Source organism: Fulmarus glacialis, unplaced genomic scaffold, assembly GCF_000690835.1.
Source record: "Fulmarus glacialis isolate BGI_N327 unplaced genomic scaffold, ASM69083v1 scaffold6854, whole genome shotgun sequence".
Taxonomy (NCBI): Eukaryota; Metazoa; Chordata; class Aves; order Procellariiformes; family Procellariidae; genus Fulmarus; species Fulmarus glacialis.
The window spans coordinates 33,820-58,945 of NW_009209869.1; the positions used below are offsets into that span (position 1 = coordinate 33,820).

At 44.9% G+C, this 25,126-nt stretch overlaps 1 protein-coding gene across 1 annotated transcript in view; it reads right to left on the reverse strand.

The window, feature by feature from the left end:
- The window catches only part of DAGLA (diacylglycerol lipase, alpha), a 31,176-nt gene extending 11,883 nt beyond the window's left edge, over positions 1 to 19,293 (reverse strand). The window contains exons 1-11 of the mRNA XM_009576969.1: positions 19,199 to 19,293; positions 18,464 to 18,675; positions 15,956 to 16,057; positions 15,215 to 15,353; positions 11,781 to 11,868; positions 7,210 to 7,344; positions 6,546 to 6,623; positions 5,171 to 5,295; positions 3,831 to 3,987; positions 3,424 to 3,507; positions 3,217 to 3,294 (exon numbers count right to left, since the gene is read on the reverse strand). Coding sequence (XP_009575264.1) covers positions 3,217 to 3,294; positions 3,424 to 3,507; positions 3,831 to 3,987; positions 5,171 to 5,295; positions 6,546 to 6,623; positions 7,210 to 7,344; positions 11,781 to 11,868; positions 15,215 to 15,353; positions 15,956 to 16,057; positions 18,464 to 18,675; positions 19,199 to 19,293 — 1,293 coding nt within the window. The remainder of the gene's footprint in view (positions 1 to 3,216; positions 3,295 to 3,423; positions 3,508 to 3,830; positions 3,988 to 5,170; positions 5,296 to 6,545; positions 6,624 to 7,209; positions 7,345 to 11,780; positions 11,869 to 15,214; positions 15,354 to 15,955; positions 16,058 to 18,463; positions 18,676 to 19,198) is intronic.
- Positions 19,294 to 25,126: the final 5,833 nt, after the last annotated feature.

A 25,126-nucleotide genomic window follows, 5' to 3' on the forward strand; every position in this document is an offset into this window, starting at 1 on the left:
AATAAAAGCATGAACTAGCCTAACAAGTTCACAGGGAAAATAATGCAAACACCAAGACACTACTGGAGGGAAAAAGTGGCAGCACTATCTGTATAGGAGGAGTTATTGATGACTGAAGAAGACAGCAACTCTTAAAGGGATTCAGCTGTCAAAGGACATTAATCTCAAATTATTAAAGGTTTTTATTCACTAGAAGCTAAGAACTGCTGGAAGATGGGAAAAAAGCAAAGAAATGTGGAATTTTCAAAGTCCTCAATATCAAACACACCATCAAAACCAATCTGACTACTGAAGAGAAAGAGCAGAACACAGGTGATTCTGCTGAGCCTGTAAATGGGACATCTGTAATGCTACCATCATTATCAAAAAGCAGATGCCATGATATTTCATGCCTGTGTTCAGATCTCTCAGCAGCTAGCCTGCTTCTGCTCCATTCAGAAGTCTCCATTTCCACCTCTAATGAGAAGTGAACGTCAGACTACTTATATAAATTTCTAAGATGAATTTAGGATTCTATTTTTGAAAAGCATGACCTAAATCCATGGTGATATTACTAATAGGCTGTTAGTCAGCCTTATAGCTATATTTTTGATAATTACAGTATATTCTAATATAGACAGTGATTTTAATATTATGGAATGAGACTTATCACTGCAAAGTTACATTTAGACTTCTCATTAAAGTGGACACCATTTCATAAGTTTCAAAGGAATAAAACTATCTGGGCTTAATTTTCAAACCTCACATGTAAATAACCAAACAGATTGGAGATCTAAGGAAAGTGAAATGGAAATATCCTGTGTTGCTTTACACTTTGAAGGCACGAAACCACTCTGCAATATTTGAATTGTGTGTGTGAAAACCCAAAAAGGGGATCTATTTGGTAGAGAAAAGAGCTTGAAAGTTATTGCTATTACTAACTGTTCTATCAAACCGGTGAGAGCTGTTATCATGGCTGAGCTTTCAGGGCTTCCTTCTGGCAGCTACTTCTTGCCATCCCAGCTGGCTCAACACCATGAAATAAACCTCCATAATCATCATCATTTTAGCAGTTTTGTTCTATACTGGTTCAACAGAATTCAGTATGGATTCACACCCTTGACTTATGATTATTTTAAAATTAACTTTGTTATAAAATCAGTGGATTTTATTTCAAAAATAGTGAAGCTAGATTTTTTTTTTGCAGTTAATTTCCCCTCCGAAATGTGACAATCCCTTTTTTTTTTTGGCATGCTAACCCATAAGCCTTAGTTACAGCTATCGTTTTTGACTCAAAATAGCTCAGAGACCTAATATATATTTTAACTGTGGCATTCACAGCAACCCAAGCAATCAAACACTTTCAGCTGTGGTACCGGTGGAGTGATAAGAAGGCTCATGTAAACATCAAGAGTTTTAATTTGTAGGATGTCTGATCAACACTGCATGAAGCAGTGACAGGCGGGCTCCGCAGGTGAGATAATAGGACATGCCAGCCTGCTGGGTGTGCAGGACAGAATCAGCAAGAAAAATAACAGAAATCAAACAACTTACAGGAAGCTCCAGAACAGCCAAGTACTTTTCTCCATAATTAAACATAAGTGTTAGCAAGACACTTCATTTATTTTTGTATTAAAGTTGACTTCTGGACATTAAAAATGCATTAAGACAGACATCTTTAAGTTTTATTATCTCCATTAGTTTCCCTCAGGAATCAACAGTACATTATTGTCTGAAGATTAATATTGATAATAATTTAAGATAAAGCTATATTTCTGTACTAGTAACAATCAAAAAAGAAATAACAAAGGCCAAATAAAAACTCAATATAGAACAAAGGGAACAATCTGATAACGTTTCATATAAGTCACTGGCATATGAATATTTTCACACAAAGATCAAAAGAAAAGCCAACTTCTGCAAGGATCTATTACTAGCTTTTCTGCACATCAAAAATAGAACAAACTCCCCTTGCTTCCCTTTGGTTTCCTTTTACCTTTCTTTTTGTATGAACTGTTGATCACATTGATTGTGCAAAGTCATTTTGAGCTAAATGAACTAGTACAAAAACAAGTGACATTATCATTGACTGTAGACACAATGCTTCAGAAGTGTTAAACAAATAGTAAAGATTCACATAGCTAAATACCAGTTATGTGACAAAATACTACCTCATTTATCAATGTTTCCATAACATGTCCTATGTAATTGCCAGGCTGATCAATTTTCTCGTTTTGGGGGAAACAAAGGAAATATCCATTAGCCAAATAGCAGGTACACAACATTGTTTTCAAGACGACCCACTCTGGAGACTTGGAGACCACAGGGCATCCAAACACCACTTTTTTAGGTAACTGCTTCTTTATCAGACCCATATCCAGCTAGGCATTTGAGTACGCAGTTACCTATCAGCAACTAATGCTCTACTTCCTAAAGCAGAGCATCAAAGCACAGAGAAGAGGTTTGGCATTCAGGCAGGACATCATGAATGAAGCAGGAGCTCCCAGCTCATGGCTCCCAAGGAGTTAGGAGCTCAATGTCCCACTCTGAAGTGACCCTGACCAGATGATCAGCAACATCTTGTCTCCCTGAGCAGCAGCATTTTCAGCAGCTGCTACGTTCCTTCCAACACGCACAACCTCCAGTTTGTATTTTTCTTTCCCAATCTGGCACTGCATCTTGAGAGGCTGCCAAATTCCTGATAATCTTAAAACTCAGCATGTGTGTCATTACTTTGCTGGACTGGGGCAAAGGTTAGCTCTATAGAAAATTGATTTAGTCAGCCCAGTCCTGATCACTAACACAGACACATAGTATTAGTCTAATTACACAGATGCAAGTCCTGCCAGTATCCTTTTAAGAGGTTCAATGCCTATCCTGTTGCAACAGAATTTTAAACACATTCTCAGAGTTTGATAGCAAATTCTGAAAAGGTCATTGAAAGAAAAAGTGATTTGAATGACTCAATTTTGTTCTAGGTCTCTGCAGATGCCTTTTACAGTTTGGTTTTTACTAATTGTATGGGTTTTTTTGATTACAGACATAGTGATTTTAACCGTTACAACTAAGGATTTTATTTTAACATCTCAAAGCCATTTCACTGCAGTTATGTAACACCCTTCTTAAAAGCACCTCAAGCAATTAAAACCACTTTTTTTTGGCCTACAATTAAAAAGTCAAAACATCAGAAAAAGAAGTGGGTGCGTTTTTGTCTTGGGTTTGTTTTCTCTCACACACCTTGTGTCCCAGCCACGTTCCATGGTGACCCTCAACCGGAAGGCGCTCTGCATCCCCAGTTAGGTCAGTCAGGGCATCCTGGAAGAAACACAGTCACCATGCTTCAGGTAAGTCAAACACCACGTGCGAGTCAGGAAGGTCTCAGACTCTCCTGAAAGTTTGCCAGGGTGGCCAAGGGTATATGAGGCCACTGCAGAGTGCACTTACTTTTGGAGAGAGAGTTCCTCTGATACTAATGACCACCTTCTTCTTATCATGGTCCACAGCCACATAGAAAGGAGTTTCATAAACCTGGAAAAGATCCACTACTGTAACAATCAGGTGAGACATTCCTGTTTAATTATCTCCTGCTCAGGGAAAAGAAGGCAGAGCAGCCTGACAGGTTATGCCTTATGGGTAAGCACTCCTCTGAATGATCTGATTTTTGGCAGTAGCAAATATTTCTGTCCAAGTGGCAAAATTTCTTGATGGAGAGATAGGATGGGAAGCTCTAGGGTCAGAAAAAGGCTTAAGTTTCCTTCTTTGTACCACTACACCTGGAAGCATGTAAATCCCATTAGGAAGGGCCTTAGGAGCATGCCCCAAATATGAAGGGGGTTGCAGATTCTCCTTACTGCATCGTGGCAAGATGTGTAAACAATGTCCACTGAGGTCATATTCTCATCCAAGAAATGGCGCCGGATGGCAATGGCATTGCAGCCACAGCAATTATCCTCTTCAATGGTGACACTAGGTGCATAGCGGGGACGTGAAGGACAGAGACAGCAACATCTGCAGAAGAAAAAAATAGCTTTGAGGAAAAGAGGAACGTGGAAGAGACTGGCTTTAGAGTGGAATGCCTAAGAAATAAGGGAAAGACAGACCCTGCATGCCGTACTGGCCTCATCTCAACAGCAGTGATTTCCTTCGCTTGTAGGAGCTCTTGCAGAAAACAGCACACAACTCATGTTTCAGCATCAAAAAGGGGCACTGAGATCAGATGTAGTTTTCCTTCTGAGCACCAGAGAGAGCTACAGTGCAACCAGTCCCCAAGGAATCAATGCATGGTGGGGCTGGGATCTCTCAAATGATACTATGCTTCATAGCACAGTCCTACACTGCTTCAACACACAAAGCAGCTAGCATTTACTGAGATCTAGATCTATTTATAACAAAAAAGAAAACAGGTCTAGAATAATTCCAGAACAAAAACAGAAGCACAGATTTTTTTTTTCCCTCCTTCCCTTATGAGACACTTCACAAAAGTACTCAAAAGGAAATATATTCCTCCTAATAAGTTCAGCACAAAGTGGCCTATGTAAGTGCAAAAAGCTCAACCCCAAAGAGAATCTGATGACAGCATTATAGCAGCTGAAAGCAAACATTTAAAACAATGCAATCCTGAACTGAACTACAGCACTGCTACCATGAGGTGAGCACTATACAGCATGGCAGAAAAAACAGTTAGTCAGAGAGAACACAGCACACGCTCTGGTCAAGTCTTGCCAATGCTTTAATAAAGACCCAAATTTCAGCTCCCTGCATATCTGGGCTTGCTGATAAATCTGATTTCTGAGCTCCAAAATGGCTATTTTGACTCAGTGTGAAAGCAGTCTTGAGCCAGATGAGTTTTCTGCTGGCTGTTCAAACTGCACAGGACTGGCATGATCCTTAGCGCTCCAGAGAGGATAGAGCATAGGACAGTCTGGTTTATTTAACAAGATAAGCAGATAAGCAACTCTAAGGAAGAGACTGAGAAAGACATTGGGGTATGAAGACACAGAGTTACTGAGAGATGGAAAGAAAAAGCATGAGAAGGGAAGAGGAAAAAAGCAGAAGAGAAAAGGAGGAAGAATAAATAGAGGGGTGATAAAGAGAGCAAACTGATGAAAGAAAGGAGAATTCTAAATCTGGGAGAAACAGAAGGGAAAAGGGAAGAAGAGAAGGCAGAGTGATAGACAGGATAGCCACTCACGAGCAGGATCTGGCCAGGCGACAGAGTCCACATGTGGGCTTCCTCATCAGGTATATGGGCCAGCCATAGGCAGCCAGGGCAAACAGCATGTAGTAACACACCTCTTTGTACCGCTGCATCTCTTGCTGAAAGAGACAAGAGACTCACTAAAGGCCTTATTCTCTTTTAGATAGTGAGTTTTTCTACTGTTTCCCTTTTTCTGTCATAGTTAGACATGTGCACCCTTCTTTCTGAGCATCAGCCTTTTCTCCCAGCACTACCAGAACAGCATTTCCAGGTGACCACAGGAGAGCAAGCTGGTTATGCTGGGCAAGATCCTCCCCCTCCCAAGAACAGCTCAGTATAGCTATGTGTATTTTCCTGATGGAGGGGCCCCGATAGCCGTTTGACAAAACTAGAAGTTAGCTCTAGAAAAATTCTCCTCTGTGTATCAAACCCTGCTGCAAAGGAGGGTCATCCTCTGTGGGTTTTGCCCCACCCTACCCTAGCTGAGGTGAAGACAAACTAGTTTAAGTCCCAAGAAGATGAGCTCTTTAAATATACTGCTTTTCACATAGTCACAGGCCATAACAAAGATGCCCAGAGAGGACCATAAAGCCAGTCTGGGGCCACATGCCTCAGTGCTGTCTTCTATAAGCTCTGCTGACATCTCTCCCCACACACCTATTCAGAAGGAGAGACAGGCTGAACATGAGCAGGATGTTAGTATTAAACACAATGCAGCACAGCACAGCCGCAAGCAGGTTAATCACAGAACCACTTGATCAGAGATGCTGGGATTAGGTCAGTCTTGCCTCTCTTGCGGCAACATCATCTAATCAAGGGGAGTGAATACAGTTTGCCCAATGAAGGGCTGCAATAGCAGCGTGCCAGAAGAAGAGCCAAGCTTAATTCACACAGAACAGACTGCAGCCATTTCCATCCTGAGAACTGCTGACAATCAGCCCCAGGGAGGAAAGCTCCGTCTCACTCCAGGCAGCTCCCTGCCCTTTTCAAGATGGAGCCCTGCCTGCTGGGCTCCATGAGCTCTGCTGGTGGTACTTCCATATGGAGCTCTGCACGACACTCCTGGATGCAGCGCTCAACTTGCACCTCTGGCTTTGGAGAAAGCTCACATTGCCTTCCCCCATCTGAGTGAAAATACCACCACTTCCCGCAAAGTGGAGGACACAGACAAAGAATGCTTTAGAAGTGATCTGAAGACAAAAAGCCTCCAAAGAGCAAACGTTGTTAATATATTCTGTTGCGCTAATCTTTAATTTCTTTGATTATTCCAGAGAGGGGCAGAAAGGAATAAGAGAAGCCACTGAGAAAAAGAAAACAGGCTACATGGGGAAGCATGGTGAGTTTGCAAGATCACAGTCCTGTGACTTACCGCATTTTTCAGATCCAGATACTTTGTGTTCCTGGTCACTGGCATCCCAGACAGAAAAGCTAAAATGTCATTGTTTGCCTGTAAGTCACAAACATACATAAAAATTCTTCTCTGTTACACCAAGACAAAATTTACGCCTGAGAAACAGAAAGTGCTATATAACCTGGGACAAGATACTTTCAAGTATCCCAACCAGTCTCTTCAACTGGTTCCAATTCTGCTGTTCATATTTCTGCCTGATCTGATCACTGCCGTCTGAACCCCACCTCTGGGGGAAAAAAATAACAAACAATTTTCTACTGAGTTGACAATCCGCAAATCTCAAAGCCAGTAATGGCTTGGGAATTTAGGAATTTTTCCCTAAAGTTCCTCCTGCAGCTTTACCCAGATGCTGGAGTCGTCTCCACACACTGTATAGGAGGAGTAATCTTCCCATTCTCTTTCAAGTACCTACCACTTCCTTTAAGGCAGTTGGAAAAAGCTGCTAAAGAAGTTAGTATTTTTATTTTACAGCTCAGTGACCAGCAATAGCCCATCACACAACAGAAACAAGGTGGGCAGTCATGCAGGTTTCACACAGTGAGTCACAAGAGCAGCAGGTAAGTCAGAGGCCAGGTGAGATGCCCACTGCCTCCGTGCACAGCCATGTGCCCCCTCCACCCACCTCATCCAGCACAGCATTGCGCTTTGCCCGCTGCCGTTGGCGCAGAAGAACCAGGCCTGCAATGATGTCAGATGGGACGATGTCAAGGTCTCGGAAAAACTCAGCAAAAAGGTAGGCGATTTCAGAGTAGGCGTCCTGCAAAATCCAGGGAGAGAAGAGTTTAGGAGGAGGACTTTGGGTGTGGGGAGCCTCAAAACAGGACACAGAATGAGAACCAATGCGGCAGCAATGGCCTCATTTCTGTAGCTCTCTCCCCAACACATCCATGAGATTCCTTCAGGGAACACCATATCTGGTCTAATCATATTAATCTCTTATTTATTTTACATAGTCACACTCAGAGGCCTCAGCTGAGACTGAATTTGTACTACGCTGGGTGCTTATGCGTGGGCAAGCAGACCACCTCAACATCAAAACAGACAAGGCAGACATGAAGGGAGAGGAAGAAAATGTTTTCATCTCTACATTGTAAATAAGACAGAGGAAGTAAGATGAGAACCAAGCAAATCCCAATCCAGTGTCATCTCAGAGTCATCCTTGCTCCTCAAAAGCAATTTAATTTGAACAAAGGCTATTCAGGGGAAAAAAAGCACTGATTTTGTCCTATTTAACAGCCTCTTCAATTCTGTAACTCTGTCCTGGGATCATTTTGCCCATACTTAACCCAGACCTCACCATCCCAGCTACATCACAAAGTGACAGCTTTTGAATTCTGCTACTGAACAGCCTCTGTAACTGCTAATTGTTCACCATCACGCTCTTTGCTACGTGATTTCAAAGATAATCACAACAAGCACGTTACACATGGCAGCTCTTGGTACTGAAGGAGCTGACCAAGTTACCAGGCTTTTGCAGGTTTATCTTGGACTACAGCCAAGCAAAAGGGCCTGAAAAGGAAAACCTCAAAAAAGATCTGAGTCATTAAATGCAGAGTTCCCAGAAGAGAAGGTGACCAAACCCAAAAAAGGAAGACATCACAGGAGGGACAGAAGTGGAAGTGACCCAAGAGGGTCAAGCAAAGGCTCTCTTTGTTTGAGTGACAAACAAAGGTATTTTGAGGAGAAATGTTATTTTCCTTTTTGCTCTGTACTACAAAAAAAAATCAAGACCTTAACTGAGAATGGTTTGGGAGGTTGGAGATGGGCTGGACTGTGAGACAATGCTGATCTGGCAACTGCTCAGACCAGCAAGCTTAAAGACAAGGGTGACCCAGAGGTTGGATCAACAAAAAGTGGGACCAAGCAAGTGCTGTAGTACATAAATGGTCAGTATTTTGACTCCTGCCATCACTAAACCCTTCCCGCCAAGGTCTGTCACAGCCTTATCATGAACTTTTAGCCTGTATTTTCACAGGGTCCTTTACTCAGCACCTAAAGCCATGCGACTGCAGTCTTGTCTGTAGGAAGCCTGAGCCATGCAGAAAGCCTTGAAGAAAGGCTGGTCTTCAGGACAGGATCTCTCCATCTCTCTTCTTTGACAGGCAAGAAAGTAAATCCCTTCTCTCCCTAGCAGTCTTGCAGGAAATGACCTTCATTCTTTTATCTCTGACAAACTCCTGGAGTGCAAGATTAGTTTCTATCATTTTTCACTTGCCTACAAAAGCAAGTTAAATCACCATTAAGAATGGTGATTCAGGTGCCAACTGTGCAGGTTTCCATGCCAGCTGTGCCTCTGAAGAGCAAAGGGACTGGCATTAACCTCTCCAGCGTTAGAACTGCAGTATCCTTGAAGTACTGACCCCATAAATCTTAGCACAGTTCCCATAAGCACACAAGAAATACAAACAGCCTCAAAGTAAAATATGATGAAGACGCATTAACCCAAAGTGACAGCAACACCCCTTAATACTCTGGCCAAAGTAAAAGGCCGTAATGGAAGTTCAACATATATGTTCTGTTCCGAAGGAAGAGTTTTTGCTGGAGCACCTGATATTATGTCGTAGGATTGACTGTAGTGTTCTGCTACAAACCCTGCACGCTCTGGGGCTGGCAGAGCCCGTGGAGACTTAGCATGTCAGACTTCACTCCAGACCCGTAAGAACAGATTCTTGCCCCGATGCCATGTCCACTCTGCAGAACTATTTTCCAGCCCAGAGGACGACGAACATTTTTTCCATGAAGACTAGGAGAGACAGCAATGGATTCATTTCTGATCCATTACATACGCGTTCATTCCACACGCTGTCATGCCAGGACACACAAAGTCAGAGCTTGTTTCTGCAAAGAAAAGAGCCTGGAAATTGCTCAGGCTGAATGTAAAATGGAAACTCAATAGGCACAAGGAATTTGGAGATTCTGGCATCTGCTTTTATCCTGAACTAAAAAAAAAAAGTAGGAACAGAGAGTGCAGAATAAAAAGTTTGTTAAAAAAAGCTTGACATGAAGTGAAATATTTTGCATTCCTGAATAAAATAGAGTTGTTCAGAAACCAGGCCATTCAGATGCCTGCCTGGGCTCTCGAACCAGGCTGCAGCACCCATGCTGCCCTTAGGACAGGCATCTCTGGATACCCGGGCAAGGCGACCTGGTTGTGCTGTCAGGGGGAAGGGAAGCTGATACTCCCATTAGTGTCTTTGCTGTGGTAGGACAGGCAAGCAGAGGAGCAGAAAATTACCCCCAAGGAAATGCTGCTGTTTGAGCTGCCATGACACAAAAATATTGTTTCGTTTCAGTTTTCCAGATGGATTTTCCTAAGCAGCTCTAGCAGATGATCTGTGAGAGCTGGCAGCCCTGGGCTATGACTTCTCAGCGGGACAGCAGGTTGGGGCTGGGACGTTCTCTGGGAACATGGTGGCATTTCATCCAGTGCTACGGGAGCGTGCCACTGGGAGGATCAGCGTGCCAGTACACATTGCTGGATTTCTGCAAAAGGGCTATGACAATTCCCTGCAGCCGTCCACACTTTGGAAACTGCACCCTGCGGATAACTACACAGCACTTACCAACAAACCCTTTTAATCTAATTCATACTGGTTGCCATCTGTGATGAACAAATGTTCAGGTAGCCTTCACCTGACTCTCCATTATTCTTACACAACTCTTCATCTTATTACACCTTTCCCTTTTGAGATTAAAATCCCAGTCTCATTTCTCTTCCTATACAAGTTCATACCCCCTCCAATATGCTCCTTTTTCTGCTGCATCTTTTAGGAGACCAAACACCAGCCTATATTTAGTGAGGACATCACTGATGTGGTCGGTCCCTTGGTGTTTTCCCTGTCATTTTCTATGCCCTTCTACTGAAGCTAAACGTTTTTCTGATTTTTTTGGCCACTGCTGTGCACTGATGTCTTTGTTGAAGTGTCCTTGATAACTCCTAGCTCTTTTCCTGAGAGGTTGTAACTAATTCAGAGCCCAGTGTATGCAAGTAATTTAAATTGTTTCTTCAGATGTGCACACCTCACCTCATCTTTCTTTATGACTTTCTCCTAGCTTTGATAACAATTCCCTGGTTCTGCTTGGTCTTTCAAGAGTTCTCAAATACTCATAATTCTGACCAACTTAAATATTACAAGTCATCAGCAAACTTTTCCACCTTACTACTCGCCTCTCCAGCAGGTCCTCAGGAGTCCTGTTGAATACCACCCTAGGGCACAAACCTGCTCCCGCTGCTTCCAGTAAGAATGGACTGCTAACTTTTGGGGAAGCAGTATCAAGCCCCTTACCCTTCCCTGCTGGATACGTATAGCAAGGGAAAATCCCAACTGTAGCAAGTGAAAACTTCCAACCAATGATCTTCATGTGAATCTATGGATTAAGTAGTAGTTTTTGACTGTTAGTAATCCAGAAGTATTCTTTTGCTGATTCTGACAGGTTTACATTTTCCCATTTTCCAGGAGGTCTCTCTCCTCCTTAAGTGTATGAGACTGATGCAAACAATAGGAGAAACTGCCTAAGCAAACCGGCTCATAAAGGGAAACTGAAGCTGACCACAAAGTGCTGTCAAATGTTGAACCTAAACATAGTGAAAATATGTATTCCTTCCACTGATATCTTCACTTAAAATTATTATCCCAGTTCACTGCAACAGCGAGGTAAAGAACAACTTCAGGAGAAGAGTTTAACACTGACAACATTGTTTTTCAGTGCTACTAACTTTACCTTCAGAGAGAGTCTTATAATACTCAAAACCAGAGGGTTAAAACTAGCCATTTTGAAAAGACAACTGCCCTACTCAGCAATATTACATCTGCATCTAGAGGGAAACATCAACTTCTCTTTCTTCATGGAATACCCAGGTACCCTCCTACAAAAATGCAAGTGCTCATTCAGGCTACTTGGGCTGAAAGGAAGGAAAAGGAACCAGCATGCAGCAAAATTTCAAGGCTGGTCATTCTGAGGGTAGCTCAGCTTGCTGCTTCTTGGAAGGCATTTCCAGTCCTTGCATGCACTACTGTCAAGGCCCACTAGACTCCTTGAGCCTCCAGATCTCAAAGAACACTCACAGTGAAGTGAGACACGCATCGTCCAGGCTTGACAGCAGGAACCCCATACTGCTACGCTCTACTGAGTCCCATGTATCATCAGCCATACACATAGCTTGCTCCCCGACAGGAGATATTTGGTACCTACCGACTGGGAGTCTTTTGTCCGTGTGCAGCAAAGAAAAACTTTGAGTCTGCGTGTCCAGCTGCTGGCTTGCCCTTCTTCCAGGCGGTGTCTATAAATAAAGGGTAGACTATGCACATGAGGACAGGCAGGAGAACATGACTGCAAACAAATAGCAGGATCCAATACAAAGTCACACAGCCTGTGCTATCATTGGTAAAATGTGTGCTAAACCGTTTTCTTATATTTATCCTGGTCTTGCAGAGACAAGGAGACCACATATATATGAACAACTTGGCTTATTTTCTATGACAGGAAGGTCATTCATAATCTAGCAGTTCTGGCAAGGACCAAGCCTCTATATTTATATACATGGTGTCCTGCCTGAATGGGATGGTCGTAATGAAGCTACTGTTGTTCTATGATATCTGCTGGAAGCAGGATGTCCAAGAGCACCTGGTGCCCGGATGGAAGGAGGGTCTACTGGTCTACTGGTAACTTGGCAGCTGCATCATGTGCTAGGGTGTACTACCACTCAGTAGGAAAACTCTGCCTTGGAGTGAGGGGGTGGGAATGGTACAAAAGACCCTGAGCACTTAGTACGAGAGGAGCTGTGCAATTTTTTTCCAATAAATAGCTTATTTGGAAAAATATATTTATTAAACATAATACACAGAACTGAAACAATTTGCACTCTCTATTCAAGTATGGTGCATAACTTTAATCAAAAAAAAGGAAAGCAAGCTAAAGGTTCTCTTTCGATTTAGAAAAGGTTAAAAAAGGCTGAATACAGAAGGTTTAGCTCAACCCACATTTAGTTTATATGACATTTCAATTTCAGCTTCAAAATTAGCTAATTGGACAACCCTATTTAAAATGAACTACAGCTGAGTTCACTCCACTGTTGAGAGCTTGTCCTAGTTACTACATTTTGCAGGGTGACAGTCCCTTATTTTTGACTGACATACTGCAAACAATCCTTAGATCAAGTCAGGCTTAGTGGCATTGAAGTGGGTGACTGTGTGATTCTGTGCCAGAGCGCCATGCACCTACATAAAGTCCACAGCTCCTTTCATGCAGGGTCTTTTTTTTTAATGTGAACACAGACTAACTCAACACAGGTCAGACCAATCAAAAAACCACCACTTCTGTTTTCTGGCAGGTGATCACATCAGGAAAAGCCCAAGGACAGAAAGTAGGTTGCACCTGGAAGAAAAAGATGCTGGTAAAGAGTATTTGCCCACAACAGAAGGAGCAGATCCCGTAGGGCAATCAACTCATGCCTGAGAATTTTAAAACAACTATCCATAACCTCCAAGAAAGACTCCAAAAGAGAAACGGGAATACGAGTGTCCTAAGACAGAGCTGGCAGTACTCAGTTTGCTCCACCAAATGCCAAAGAACTCGGGCAGCAACGCAAAGAACTTCACAACTTCACCACGGGGGTTGACCAAGCAAGTGTGCTCTGAGCTATTTTCATTCCAACTTTTCCCAAATTCTTTCTTCCTAACACTGAACTTCCACATGTTTAGTATGAGCTCTAAAGCAAGTTTCTTAGAAAAGACTCAGCACAATTAGCTGAGTCTTTTGTTTTGTTGTTTTATTGTCTTAGCTCTGCAAGAACACAAAAGCCCACACACATCACGATGCCACTGGTAAAGCAAAACCACTGCGTAACGGAGTCCAATAGCTACAGCAGAGTACCACAAAAAGGAAGCCAAAGTTACATGTCTCCTTAATGTGACAAATCAAGTTTTTTCATGAGTTAACCTGAGCTGTATTTCCTCTGTCTTAAGTATAACACAAAGGTCAAACTACTGCTATACATCAGAAGGCACGTATCACTGCAGACAGAGGGATTTCAATAGGAATGGCTGGCCCTCAGCATCTTACAGGATCACAATCCAGAAACAGGCAGAGAATTTCATAATATATTCTTTGGAAAGGATTGCTTTAAGCAAGTGGAGAATTTAAAAATATATTCTTTGAAAACAATTGCTTTAGTAGTGAACACATAGTAACATTTTCTATTTCCCTTTCACATTATAGCCCACAGCATTTTGCTTGTTAACATCTGTTAACACTCCCTTTCTAGAGTGGAAATCTGCAAACAGCAGGCACAAGCTCTCCAAAAATGTTACAGGCCTGGAGGGAAAAACCTGGCTGTGGCCCAAGGGACAAATACCTTCGCTCAGTTGTCTGGGATCTCAAAACTCCTCACAGGGGAGATCATTTGGGGGTTTGTTTTGATTTAAGTTCTCTGGCAAAAACCTTCGCAATCTGTGGCACTCTGTTTCCCTTCAGAAAAACAATGCACTGAGCCAAACAGCTTTGATGTAGTGTGGGGTACTAGATCCACAGTATCATCATAGCTTCTCACCCCGATCTCCCTGGGAATGTCCTGACCACAATGCAGCAACCACACGTTAGGCTAACAGGGCACTAACTCCAAATATTCAAGGCTAGTGTTAGTAACATATTGGAAAGGTTAGGAAGAACATCTTACACATTCTGCAATAAAAAAAACCAGGCTCCTTAAAAAAACTTGCTGCATCGTCCTTAGAAAAGTCTGTTTCTTCCTCAAAAAGACAACCTGAAGGATCCCATTTCAAGACATTGGAAGAGCATGTATTCAAGACATCCCTTGAATATACATTCCAAATGAGAAATGCAAAATTTGCAGAGTATTTTTTAAAAGCCTCATTTTTTAGCATTCAAAACCTAAGGGCCTCAAGTCCTACAAAGCAAAAAAGACAGTTACATATGTCAAGACTGCATAAGAAAACAAAGCCTGTTTTTGTGTTGTCTGGCTACTGGAAAAAAACTTCTGAAAAATGCCTTGCTCAGTGAAAAAAGCTTTCATATCCCCATCTGGATAGCTCAAAGATGCAATCAATTCTTAATTAAAAGATCTGACTGCCAACACAAAAGAAATTGCTTCTTGGCCAAGACCAAATACAAGAAACCTCAGGCCAAAAGGTCATATTTTGAAGACAAAAATAAAGGAAGAAAGGGGCTTTGGAACTTCTGAAAAATGCCTTGCTCAGTGAAAAAAGCTTTCATATCCCCATCTGGATAGCTCAAAGATGCAATCAATTCTTAATTAAAAGATCTGACTGCCAACACAAAAGAAATTGCTTCTTGGCCAAGACCAAATACAAGAAACCTCAGGCCAAAAGGTCATATTTTGAAGACAAAAATAAAGGAAGAAAGGGGCTTTGGAAGAAGATGCTGCATCAACCTAAGCAAAATCTAAGCACTGCCTCACTTTTACCAGGCAAAACACTGCTACAGTATGGACAAACAAGCTGTTGTGGTCAGCACTTCCAAAATTCTTCCAAAATCACCCTCACCACCAAAGGGAAGCAACACCTGAAGCTGAATGCTCCCTGAAGCAAAGCAAGGAGAATGTCAAGAACCAAAAAAAGCAGGGCACCCTTCCTGAAATGCTGCTTTACCTCAGGTTGTATGTCCTCAGGTTGCGCTGTCTCCGCTTCGTGGCGCGCAGTTTGACAAAGGTCCGGCCTGTCGGGTCGAAGACGCACAGGACAGTGATGCAGACGCTCAGGATCACAACCCAGTTGCATACCACCATTCCTGCAAAGAAAGAAGAGAAGTCAGGTGCTCTGCCCGTAAGTCTTGGCAGCATCGCTTCCTGCTTTTCCCCCCCACACATCAGACCCACCTCTCCATTGTTGCAGGGCAGACAAAGTTACCCCAAATACTCTTGCAGCCAGCTGCAGCAAAAGGAAATCCTCTGGAAAGGCTTCTAAACCACAGCTAGGTTTTCCAGCTGTTTTAGGAGATTGCCCATGCAGAAGGCCATTAAATACTCACTGAGTATTTAGGGGGACTGCAACATGAGTATCACCACCGTAGGAGACTGGCCAAGGTTGAAAAGGATTTCCAGGAAAACAGTAAAGCCATTTTGAACTGAAGAAGGGGAACCAGGTCTTACAGACTCCCCAGCCAGACTCTTCCACGGGAACGTGAATTCTTGCCTCAATGCAGACAGCACAAACAAATGAATAGAACAACTGTTCTGAGCAATAATGTCTCAGGAAAACAAGCACCACATTTACAGCTACAATTCACTTCCAACAGTCAATCCCCACATGCATGAATGAATTAGCTCTCCAAGGCAAGAGGATGTCTGCGCATACACAGGAATGCACACAAACCACATTCCAAATACATACCCAAAGTGACACTCTTTGCTGTGATATCATTGCAGGAAGTGTAGTACTGCGTTAGCCAAACGATGCCCACAATAGCATACACAAACTCAATCACCAAGATAGCTGAAACAAAAGGAACACAATGGATAGTAGCAGCATCTCCCCAAGGATTTACGACTGCTTCTCCCCATCTTCTGGAGAGGAAACCCAAAGACAGGTTCTTTAGCAGGATAGTTGCACAGAGTAAGTGGCTGCAGGACTGGGCCCCAATGCTTTGGAAGGTGATATTCAAGAAAACGAACCAAAAATGTAATGTGTCCTTAACACGAACTACTCTTACATGACACAAGGACCAAGGGCATGCACAGAGCTGTCCATGCCCTTGGCTGTATCAGAGGTGTGAATCAGACAGCCCTACCTTCCACCCACGACAGTAGAAAGATTCCCTTAGGTAACAAGAATCACCATATACCAGTACCTAGGACTTTACCACCTCAGACAGCTGGCCTGATTCAAAGAGATGAAATAAAGAGTAGCGTGTATCCAGGATTAATCCTGCTTACTACACTTAGCAAGTGTTCCCAGCACCTCTGCCCTTTGCAGTCCTTCCAGTAATAGTTCCCAGGACGCAGTCCTTAAGGAGTCAGTCACTGGCTCCTCAGTTTTGCATGTTACCATGGTAATGAACAAGAAACTGGGGGTTGACAGTGGTTCCCTGAAACAAAAAAGTTGGGAAACATTGCTCTGAAGTGCCCATCCTCATACTTTCTCTACATATTACAATCCCAAAGTACAGGTGGGCAATCAGGTATGGAGAGGATAACTAACTTGCTTAGTAACACCTAGTAAGCCTTTGGTGGAGCCAAGACTAAACCCACGTTCCAGCCTAGCCAACTAACCATCCACCTTCCTTATCTACACATTGCCATAAGTGGCTTACTACAGACTCTCACTATCCTGGAAAGACCAGTTCAAAGAGCCACATAGCAAATAGTTTTCAACAGCCCTGGGCAAGGAACCAGGGCTGGATCTGGTTCCTGATCAGCACAATCTATGTTCTTAAACTGAGCTAGGCTTTGCCTACCTTAGCTTGTCTCCCCCCTGAGATTACCTGCCACAGGACAGGAGCAGCAGTAGCACAGATTAGACTTTCCTGGGTTCATATTAGAACTCCTTCCCTAGATTCATATGCACTAAACAGCACATGCTTAAAATGGGACAGTCACACAGACGTTGCCCACACAATGGTCAAACTCCTATTTCTATCATCAGAACTGATGAAGCCAGAGTAAAAAGCCCCATGAAACAAGCATATACAAGACCCAAGATACAGTATAAATACAGATCCTGAACACAAGTATAGTTTAAGGCAGACAAGGAAGAAAAGTGGATGATTCTTGGGTAGGAAAATGGCTACTTGGATTCTCTCTACTTCCCTTGCCCCATTTAGTCTGGTTTTAACACAGTGTTACCCAAACTGTCAGGCTCTATGTGCTTCCCTAGGGAGACTGCAGTGTGTCTGGGAAACTGGAGATAAAGATTTGTTTGCTATTCATGTCAATGATTTGCACTTAGCACTCAAAGGTGGAAACGTCTCCCCGACAGACCTTTGAAGCAAGGTTACCCGTATTTTAGCAAATTCTGCATTAAAACAATCCAGCAAAAACAGAGACGCAAAAACATTAGATGCTTTGTTTGGAATGAGCTTGACTCCGCATCTCCAAAAGATTTTTCTCTTAAAATCTTCACTCGGCACAGAAAAATCTGATCAAGTTTCTGTACCTGGAAGACAATGGAACAGAGGAAGGAAGACAAGCTAAGAAGGAAGCCCTGAGTGAGAAATCAAGGAACAATCTCTTTTCTAATCTAGTTCTTGGTGGGTGAGCGAGACAGGAAATGTTTCTAGGAAGACAAGACAAATATGCATTCTAAGAGAGAGGATGCAACCAGTGAGCAGGAGGTAAACCTATTTATCTCATGGTGCCTGGAGGTGGAATATCAAAGTGCAGGTTGCTGGATGGAGAGATGCATCACATGTGAGTCAAGAGGTCAAGTATATGTCTCAAGGTAGGTGGGTGTAGACTTAAGTGTCTGTATGACAGGCAAGGACATGCACATGCCTCGAGGTCAGAACCACCATGATTTACACAGACATATGCCTGTATTATAGGAAAACGTGTGGAAAAAAGGTGGGGGAGAGGTGTAGATGCATCTCACTGTGGCAGATCTGTGTTGCAAGACAGAAGGGGAGCATATTTTGTTAGAGGAAAAGGATGTACCTGCATCGCAATGAGGATGACAAGTTAAAGGTTTGCTAGAAAGATATTTGGGGCATTGCATGAAAGTCTTACAGCAATGACAGGGTGCAGTATATGTGATGTATTCAGATGCATATCACATACAAGTGGCCATCTGGATGTCTTTCAGAAGCTGTGTGTTTGTCAGGGTGTGGGGAGAGAAGTCTTCTGCGATAGCAGATGGCAGTGTGGAGGCTGAGTCATTAGGAGGCCTCAGGCCGCTGCCTCTTACCCAGTCTGACATAGAGCACATACTGCATCGAGTCCCGGGGCTCTGTGTACAGGATACTGCCTCGCATGCTGAGCCAGATGATTGCCACCTCTGCGATCATACAACTGAGCAGGATGCCCAGGTAGCCTCTGCCGTGGTCCACCAGGTTAAGCGAGCAGGTCTCGTTGGGGTTGTACACCAGCCCAAAGAGCACCACAGAGAGGATCACAAACCTGCCAGTCACAAACCAGCTTGTTACCAGCAGTAAGCCAAAGAAAGCTGCATGTAATATCCCACACCTGCTCTCCTCACAAAACTACTGAGGATCCTCAGTGTCCCACAGCTATTTACAATTAATATTAATTTGTTCTGGGAATCACCTCCCCACAAGCCATCCAGAGGCCCTGCTACCCCAGTCTGAACAATTTGATGATCTGTGTCAAGTCACATTATCCCATGGGATCTGCCACTCCAATCGTTTTTCCTGAGCCCCTGTACAGAAACACAGTCCCAAACTCCAGTGGACACCCTTGGGTAGCACTGGAGGAATGCTCTGGTCAGGCTCCCTCTTTGGAACCGGAACTAGAACTTATCCAAAGAACCAGAAGTTGGAAATATGTTGGTGTGTCAGAAATGCCCCAAACAAGCCTTCCAACCACATGTATAAGCACAGGAAGAATTACAGCTGGAAGAAACAGGAATAGCAAAAAGAATTCATGGGAGAATTCAAACCACCATTCTGCCTTTCTCACTTACCAGGTGGTATGCAGGAGGAAGAGGAAGACGGCTGGCAAAACCAGGTCATCGCTGCCTACAGACCAGCGACGGCGGAACACGACAATCCCTGGCATGGCTAGCGGGTCTGAGGAAATTCAGCAGGCACGACACTCACCTCCTGGAAAAGAACAGAATCAAACATGCTGCTGACCATCTTCACCCCCCGCAGGAGAGCCCTGCAATCCCAACACTAGCAGAAGGACTGCACCTGAGAGCTATCCTATTTTACACCAAAGACAGCAGAGCTTCTTCCTTCCAGCACCAGGGGGCATGGCATGCTCGAGAAGGAGAGCACAGGAGAGGAATGTACAGTTTAAAGAGTGGGAAGTATTAGGTGAAACAGGTGTGTAACTCCCTGAACATAATCACCACTCACCCAGCTCCACTTCACAAGATTACTTGGAATCCTGTTAGGGCTGCATGTTGGTAAGCAGTCACTGTGGGGTGCTCTGGACAGGTTATACTGGCCTCAACCCTGAAGAAGGCCCTATTACCCTGTTCTTCCACAGGCACACCTGCTGCCTGCCTCTTTTCTTGTTGCCCAACAGTTCCCTCCCTCACTTGGCTCGGCAAGCCAAAATACCCATTAGCAGTTAGTGGTAGTATCTGGGAAAGCTACTGACTGGCTCCCAACAGCAACCACTTACAGCCAAGGGTGCAAGCTCCTAGGAGATCTCTCTCTCGACCATCAGCTGCACAGCAGCACTCTGCCAGCTCCACATCTCCTTTGTGTTCACACTGGCCTTGACAGGCACTAACAGTTAAAAGGTTGAAGATTGAGGAGCTGGCTGTTCCTCCCCACATTTTGTTTGTATTCCTATTTTTAAAGCTTCACAAACCCTTTAAAAAAGAAGCAGCAGTGGTATAAGTCACGAGACTCCACAGGGCTATTGAGACACCTCCTCCCAACACAGCTCTCCCACACCATTTCAGTTCTGCTCTACATACACCAGCCTGCTCCAGTCCAAGTCCATCGCGTCAGAGCAGCTCAGTCCTTTCCTGCAGCACACTCCGTCTCCCTTCTGCATTTTCTTGTACAACACACTTCAACCACGACCTGCAACCATGACTTCTGTTTGGTTTTGTCAACCTTTGGTTTCTCAGATCATGTCTATGCGGTCTGCCCACAGCCACCAGTGACGTCCTGACTGCAGCAGTCATTCCTGTTCCTCTCTTCTGCACCCTAAGCCCTGTCACACTTCTTACCTGACCCTCCTGCACTACCACAGACCGGGGACACCACACAGAGGGGCACAGGCCTCTCTGCTCCGAGCCACCATCTCAAGAGTGCCAAGTTCTCCCAACTAGTGCATCTCAGCCTCAAATCACAGCACTTCTATTCTACCCCACTAACCTCCCAATCTTCATGTTCACACACTGCTGACAGAGTGCTCCATCCATGACTCTCAGTGACCAGGCTGCTCCAAAGCTGCATCTCCAAAGTACTAACTGCTCTTTGTACTGATCTTACAATTTCCTCTTAGGCTCACAGAGGCAAAAATGAAAGTGTCCACATTTGTTACTTATGATGTAATCAGGATTTCCAACAGCATTTCAGAGGGAATATCATCTGCCATACCTCATGCACCATGCAAAAAAAAAAAAAAAAATCAAACTTGTATATGATGTCTCTAATTTAGTGCTCTGGGTAAAAAAAGACATAATGGTGTGACATAATCACATTTAAAGTAATTTGAACCTTCAAAGTAACACGAGTGTTGGTTTTGTGACAAACCACAGACTGTATCACAGCACCGACTGCTGCAGCAACAAAAGCTGCCTCATCCTACCAAAACCTGTTCACTAGTCAGGTGTGGTTACCCCATCTCTTACCTACTGGGCAGACCTTCCCAAAACAGAGGAGTCTCCCCTCCTGTACCGACACCCACGGCCAGTGGACTAGACCTTCCTACCCATTTCAGTTACCAAGTATTGAAAACCTACACAAACCTTCCACACTTTCCGGGAGATTCCATCGTTAACAGGCTGACACACTTCCAGTACATTACTCACTTGGGTGAAGGAAACGCTTTATCCCACAAACAAAGCAAATGTGAAATTACAACACCATTTGGATTCACACTTCCTTAGCACATAATAATCAGAGCACTCGGTACATTGCAGCTCTACCTTCAAACTGCTCACTCCTCTGGCCATCTGGCAACTCCTTCTAGCCTTGCCGTGAATAACCCGCCTGCCTGTCATGCGCCGCCCGTATGAAGCGCTTGTATCTTGAAAATTGCTAACCCTGCTCAGCATATGTGGACACACTTTCCAGCACGCTCATTCACTCTGCCTCTGGCCACCGCAGCACCTCCCAGCCAAGCTCAGACCTCAGTTCCCATCATCCCTCGGCTTACGGCTGCATCCCACCAACACACTTTCCACAACTCTTCCACCTCTCCAGACGCAAGCAGTTGTGCTCTGCCTGCTTTCACCACCCTCTGCCAAGTTTAAGAGGCAGGGTATCGGCAAGAGCAGCAAACATCTAATGTGAATTCCTTATCCAGAGCAACAGATGGAGACGGAGCATAGCAGCCTGTCATTGTCACAGACGAGAATACTCACTGTGGGACTGGCACTCCTAGCTGTATGCTTACCAGGCTCCCGGAGCACCGCAGAAAGAGTCCCAATTAATTTTCAAAGACTGTCTTTTGAAAATCTAAACCATGAGGTCTCGGGCCTTGCCCCCAGTTTGGAAAGAAGGGGGATGATAGAAGGCCTGAGACTATAAAGACCACAAAAAAAAAAGTAAAGCTCTCAGTGTGAGGACTCTTTGCCTTCATCCCAGAGTAGCAGATCCCAGCAGTTACGTTTTAAGACGATGAAGATATGATCTAGCAGAGAAATTGTGAGGAAAGTGGAAGGTCAGAGTGCAAACAGCCCTGAGACCACTGACCCTAGTTTTGCAACAGCTAGAACCCCTTGCACTGCCCCTAAAATTGCTGCAAAGAGTGAAAAATCCCCAGGACTTTGAAACCTGAACCCCAGTACAAGAAGCCCCAAGCTCCCAACCCTGAAATTAGGGAGAAGCACATGCAGGGACGAGCTTTGTGTGCAAGGAATCCAGAGCCCTTGACCCTCAGATCAGAGAAAGATCTATGGAAGCAGAAATCTTACATGGCATGTGGTCCAGCCGCTGCACATTCTTCTCTCCCGTAAGCGTATTTCAGGAAAAGCACATATCCACGGAGACAGACATCACAAGTGAAAGAAGGAACAGCAAACTCTTCTTGCAGCCATTGAAAATCCCACTCGGCAAAGGGAAGGACGGCGTGGTGACTGCCTGCCGACGGAGCTGGGCATCATCTTCAGAGCAACTCCCTCCCTCCAAGACAGCAACCTCATTTATTCATCGAGGCTGCTGAGAGCCAGCGAGCCAGGGGTCATGAATCCCCCCCTTCCACACCCCCGGCACCCTCTGGAAGGAAGTGACATCATCCCCGTTCTGAGGGATGTATGTGAATTGTGGGAAGGAGGACCGGGAGCGAGAGCGGGCGATGCTGTCAAAGATGCACAGAGACAGGAGAGAAGGAAAGCCCTCCAGCAGCGAGCGCAGCAGCACAAACCTCCTCCCTCTTGCCGCCGAGAAGCCGGCAGGACCGGGAGCGCTGCGGCAATGATTCAGGCTTGTCCCGGAGCCCCGGCTGTGCGCGGGAAGCCCCTCGGCTGCAGCGGATGGCATTAGGCAGCGCTGCCGGAGAAGGGCTGGGAAAGGCTCAGGGCCGTTGGTCTCTCCTCTGGCATGGACTGAATGGCCAGGGGGAGGGGAATTGGACGGGACACAAAAGGGGCACTGAGAGGGGGCCACCCCGGTCACAGAAAGGAAAGACTGTTCCAGAGGAGCAACCTCTCCCGGGCCTTTTCAGCCGTTAATTCCTTGTGACATGCTCTGGGGTATGACAGGATGTGGGGGAAGGGGAGAATTAGCTGTCTGTAGGGGAAGGCTTAGAGAAAAGAGCAAGGGAGAAAAATGCTACAGCGAGACAACATTCCAGCTCAACCCAGGAGATTTAGTCTAATCCAACATCCCATCATGTCTGACATTAGCCTCAGAAGAAGGTATACAAGTAAATACAAGCTGAACACAGCCATAGCTGAAGGAAAAGGGCTGTGCATAGATCTTGCACCGCGGGAGAACACCCACACCATGCCAACACCCCGGGAGAAGCAGCTACTCCCCACTACCCAAATCCACAAGCAGGATTTGCTTTAAAGCTCACAGCATCATGCAGACACCCAAGGCACATTTGCACCCACACAGCGCAATACACTAACCCCCTGCAAACCCTCCCCAGAATCTCCTTATCCCTGGATCCACAAGGGCTTGCAGATTCACTCAGCATCCCCACCTCGATCACCCAAAAACCTCCTCCTGATACCCACTCAACCTCCTGCAGTTCAGACCATTACTCGCTATCGCTGTCAAGCGGAAGATGGGAGGCCAACACCACACTGAAGTTGGATCTCCCAGTGCCAATAGTTTCTTCTTAATTTGACAGACAATTGGAGATGTCTGTGCAGAGGCATTAGCAGGAGGAAGCCCTGCTAGCCCTACCTTTATCATCTACCTTTCCCCTCAGCCTGAGATGGTGACCTGCTTGCAACTCGACACGACCCAGGTATGACAAAGCAATCCCATCTCATCTGTGTTGCATATCCATCAGCACCCTCTTTCAGCTGGTCTCCCCAAATTCTGCCAACTCTGGAGTCCTACAGTATTATTCACCCAACAAACTCCCTCAAAATAATAACTGTTCAAACCCTAACGACCAGACTTTCGTCCTCACTGCTTAGGACTACAGGAAGCCCAAAAGAAAGGGGATTTCTAGGTCTTAGCTCTGTAGATGGTTGCAGGAGTCACTACAGGACACAGCCCTTTGCTGTTCTGCAGAAATCCAGCAACGTGTACTGGCATGCTGATCCTCCCAGTGGCACGCTCCCGTAGCACTGGATGAAATGCCACCATGTTCCCAGAGAATGTCCCAGCCCCAACCTGCTGTCCCGCTGAGAAGTCATAGCCCAGGGCTGCCAGCTCTCACAGATCATCTGCTAGAGCTGCTTAGGAAAATCCATCTGGAAAACTGAAATGAAACAATCTTTGTGTCATGGCAGCTCAAACAGCAGCATCTCCTTGGGGGTAATTTTCTGCTCCTCCACTTGCCTGTCCTACCACAGCAGAGGCACCTTCCCTTCCCCCTGACAGCACAACCAGGTCGCCTTGCCCAGGTCCCGAGGGCACAGCATGGGTGCTGCAGCCTGGCTCGGGAGCCCTGAGAAGAGAATAGGGGCACCTCCACAGTAAGCCCTGAGAGTCACCCGAGTAGCCCAGGCAGGCACAGGACAGTGTCTGAGCACCCCCAGATTAACTCCATCCAGTTAGGTCTTCTAGAACTGCCTTCTGCCTCCTACCACACAGGATGGCAACTGCAAGTACTCCTCCACAGCACTGCACAGCCTTCCTTGTCGCCTTCTATCAACAGAACCATGTTCCGTCCCTTGCCAGTATATCTGCATCTCCTCTTTCTGAATTTATTTGTTAGAGCTATTCAAGCTCTCTGTACTTCTTGCAGATGCCAAAGTGTTTTTATACTGAAGTGAACTAAAAAAGCATCAGCATTGTAAAATAACCACGTTTGTCAAATTCGGGTGACTAAAAATTACATTCAGCATGCTTAACGATACAGCTCCTGATCCTTAAACATCTGCTGGTTCATAAAATACAAACCCTTCCCCTGAAATAGCACTTCACTAACAGATAGGGTTCCAGCCCCATCAAGTCACCCCAACCTGTGCCCCACATCCTTCCTTTCCTCACAAGGATGTCCCACAGGGGACATGAACTTTCTACCCCAGGTTGGGCCATCACCCCTGCAGCTTACAGAAACCTCCTGTTCCCATTAAGCA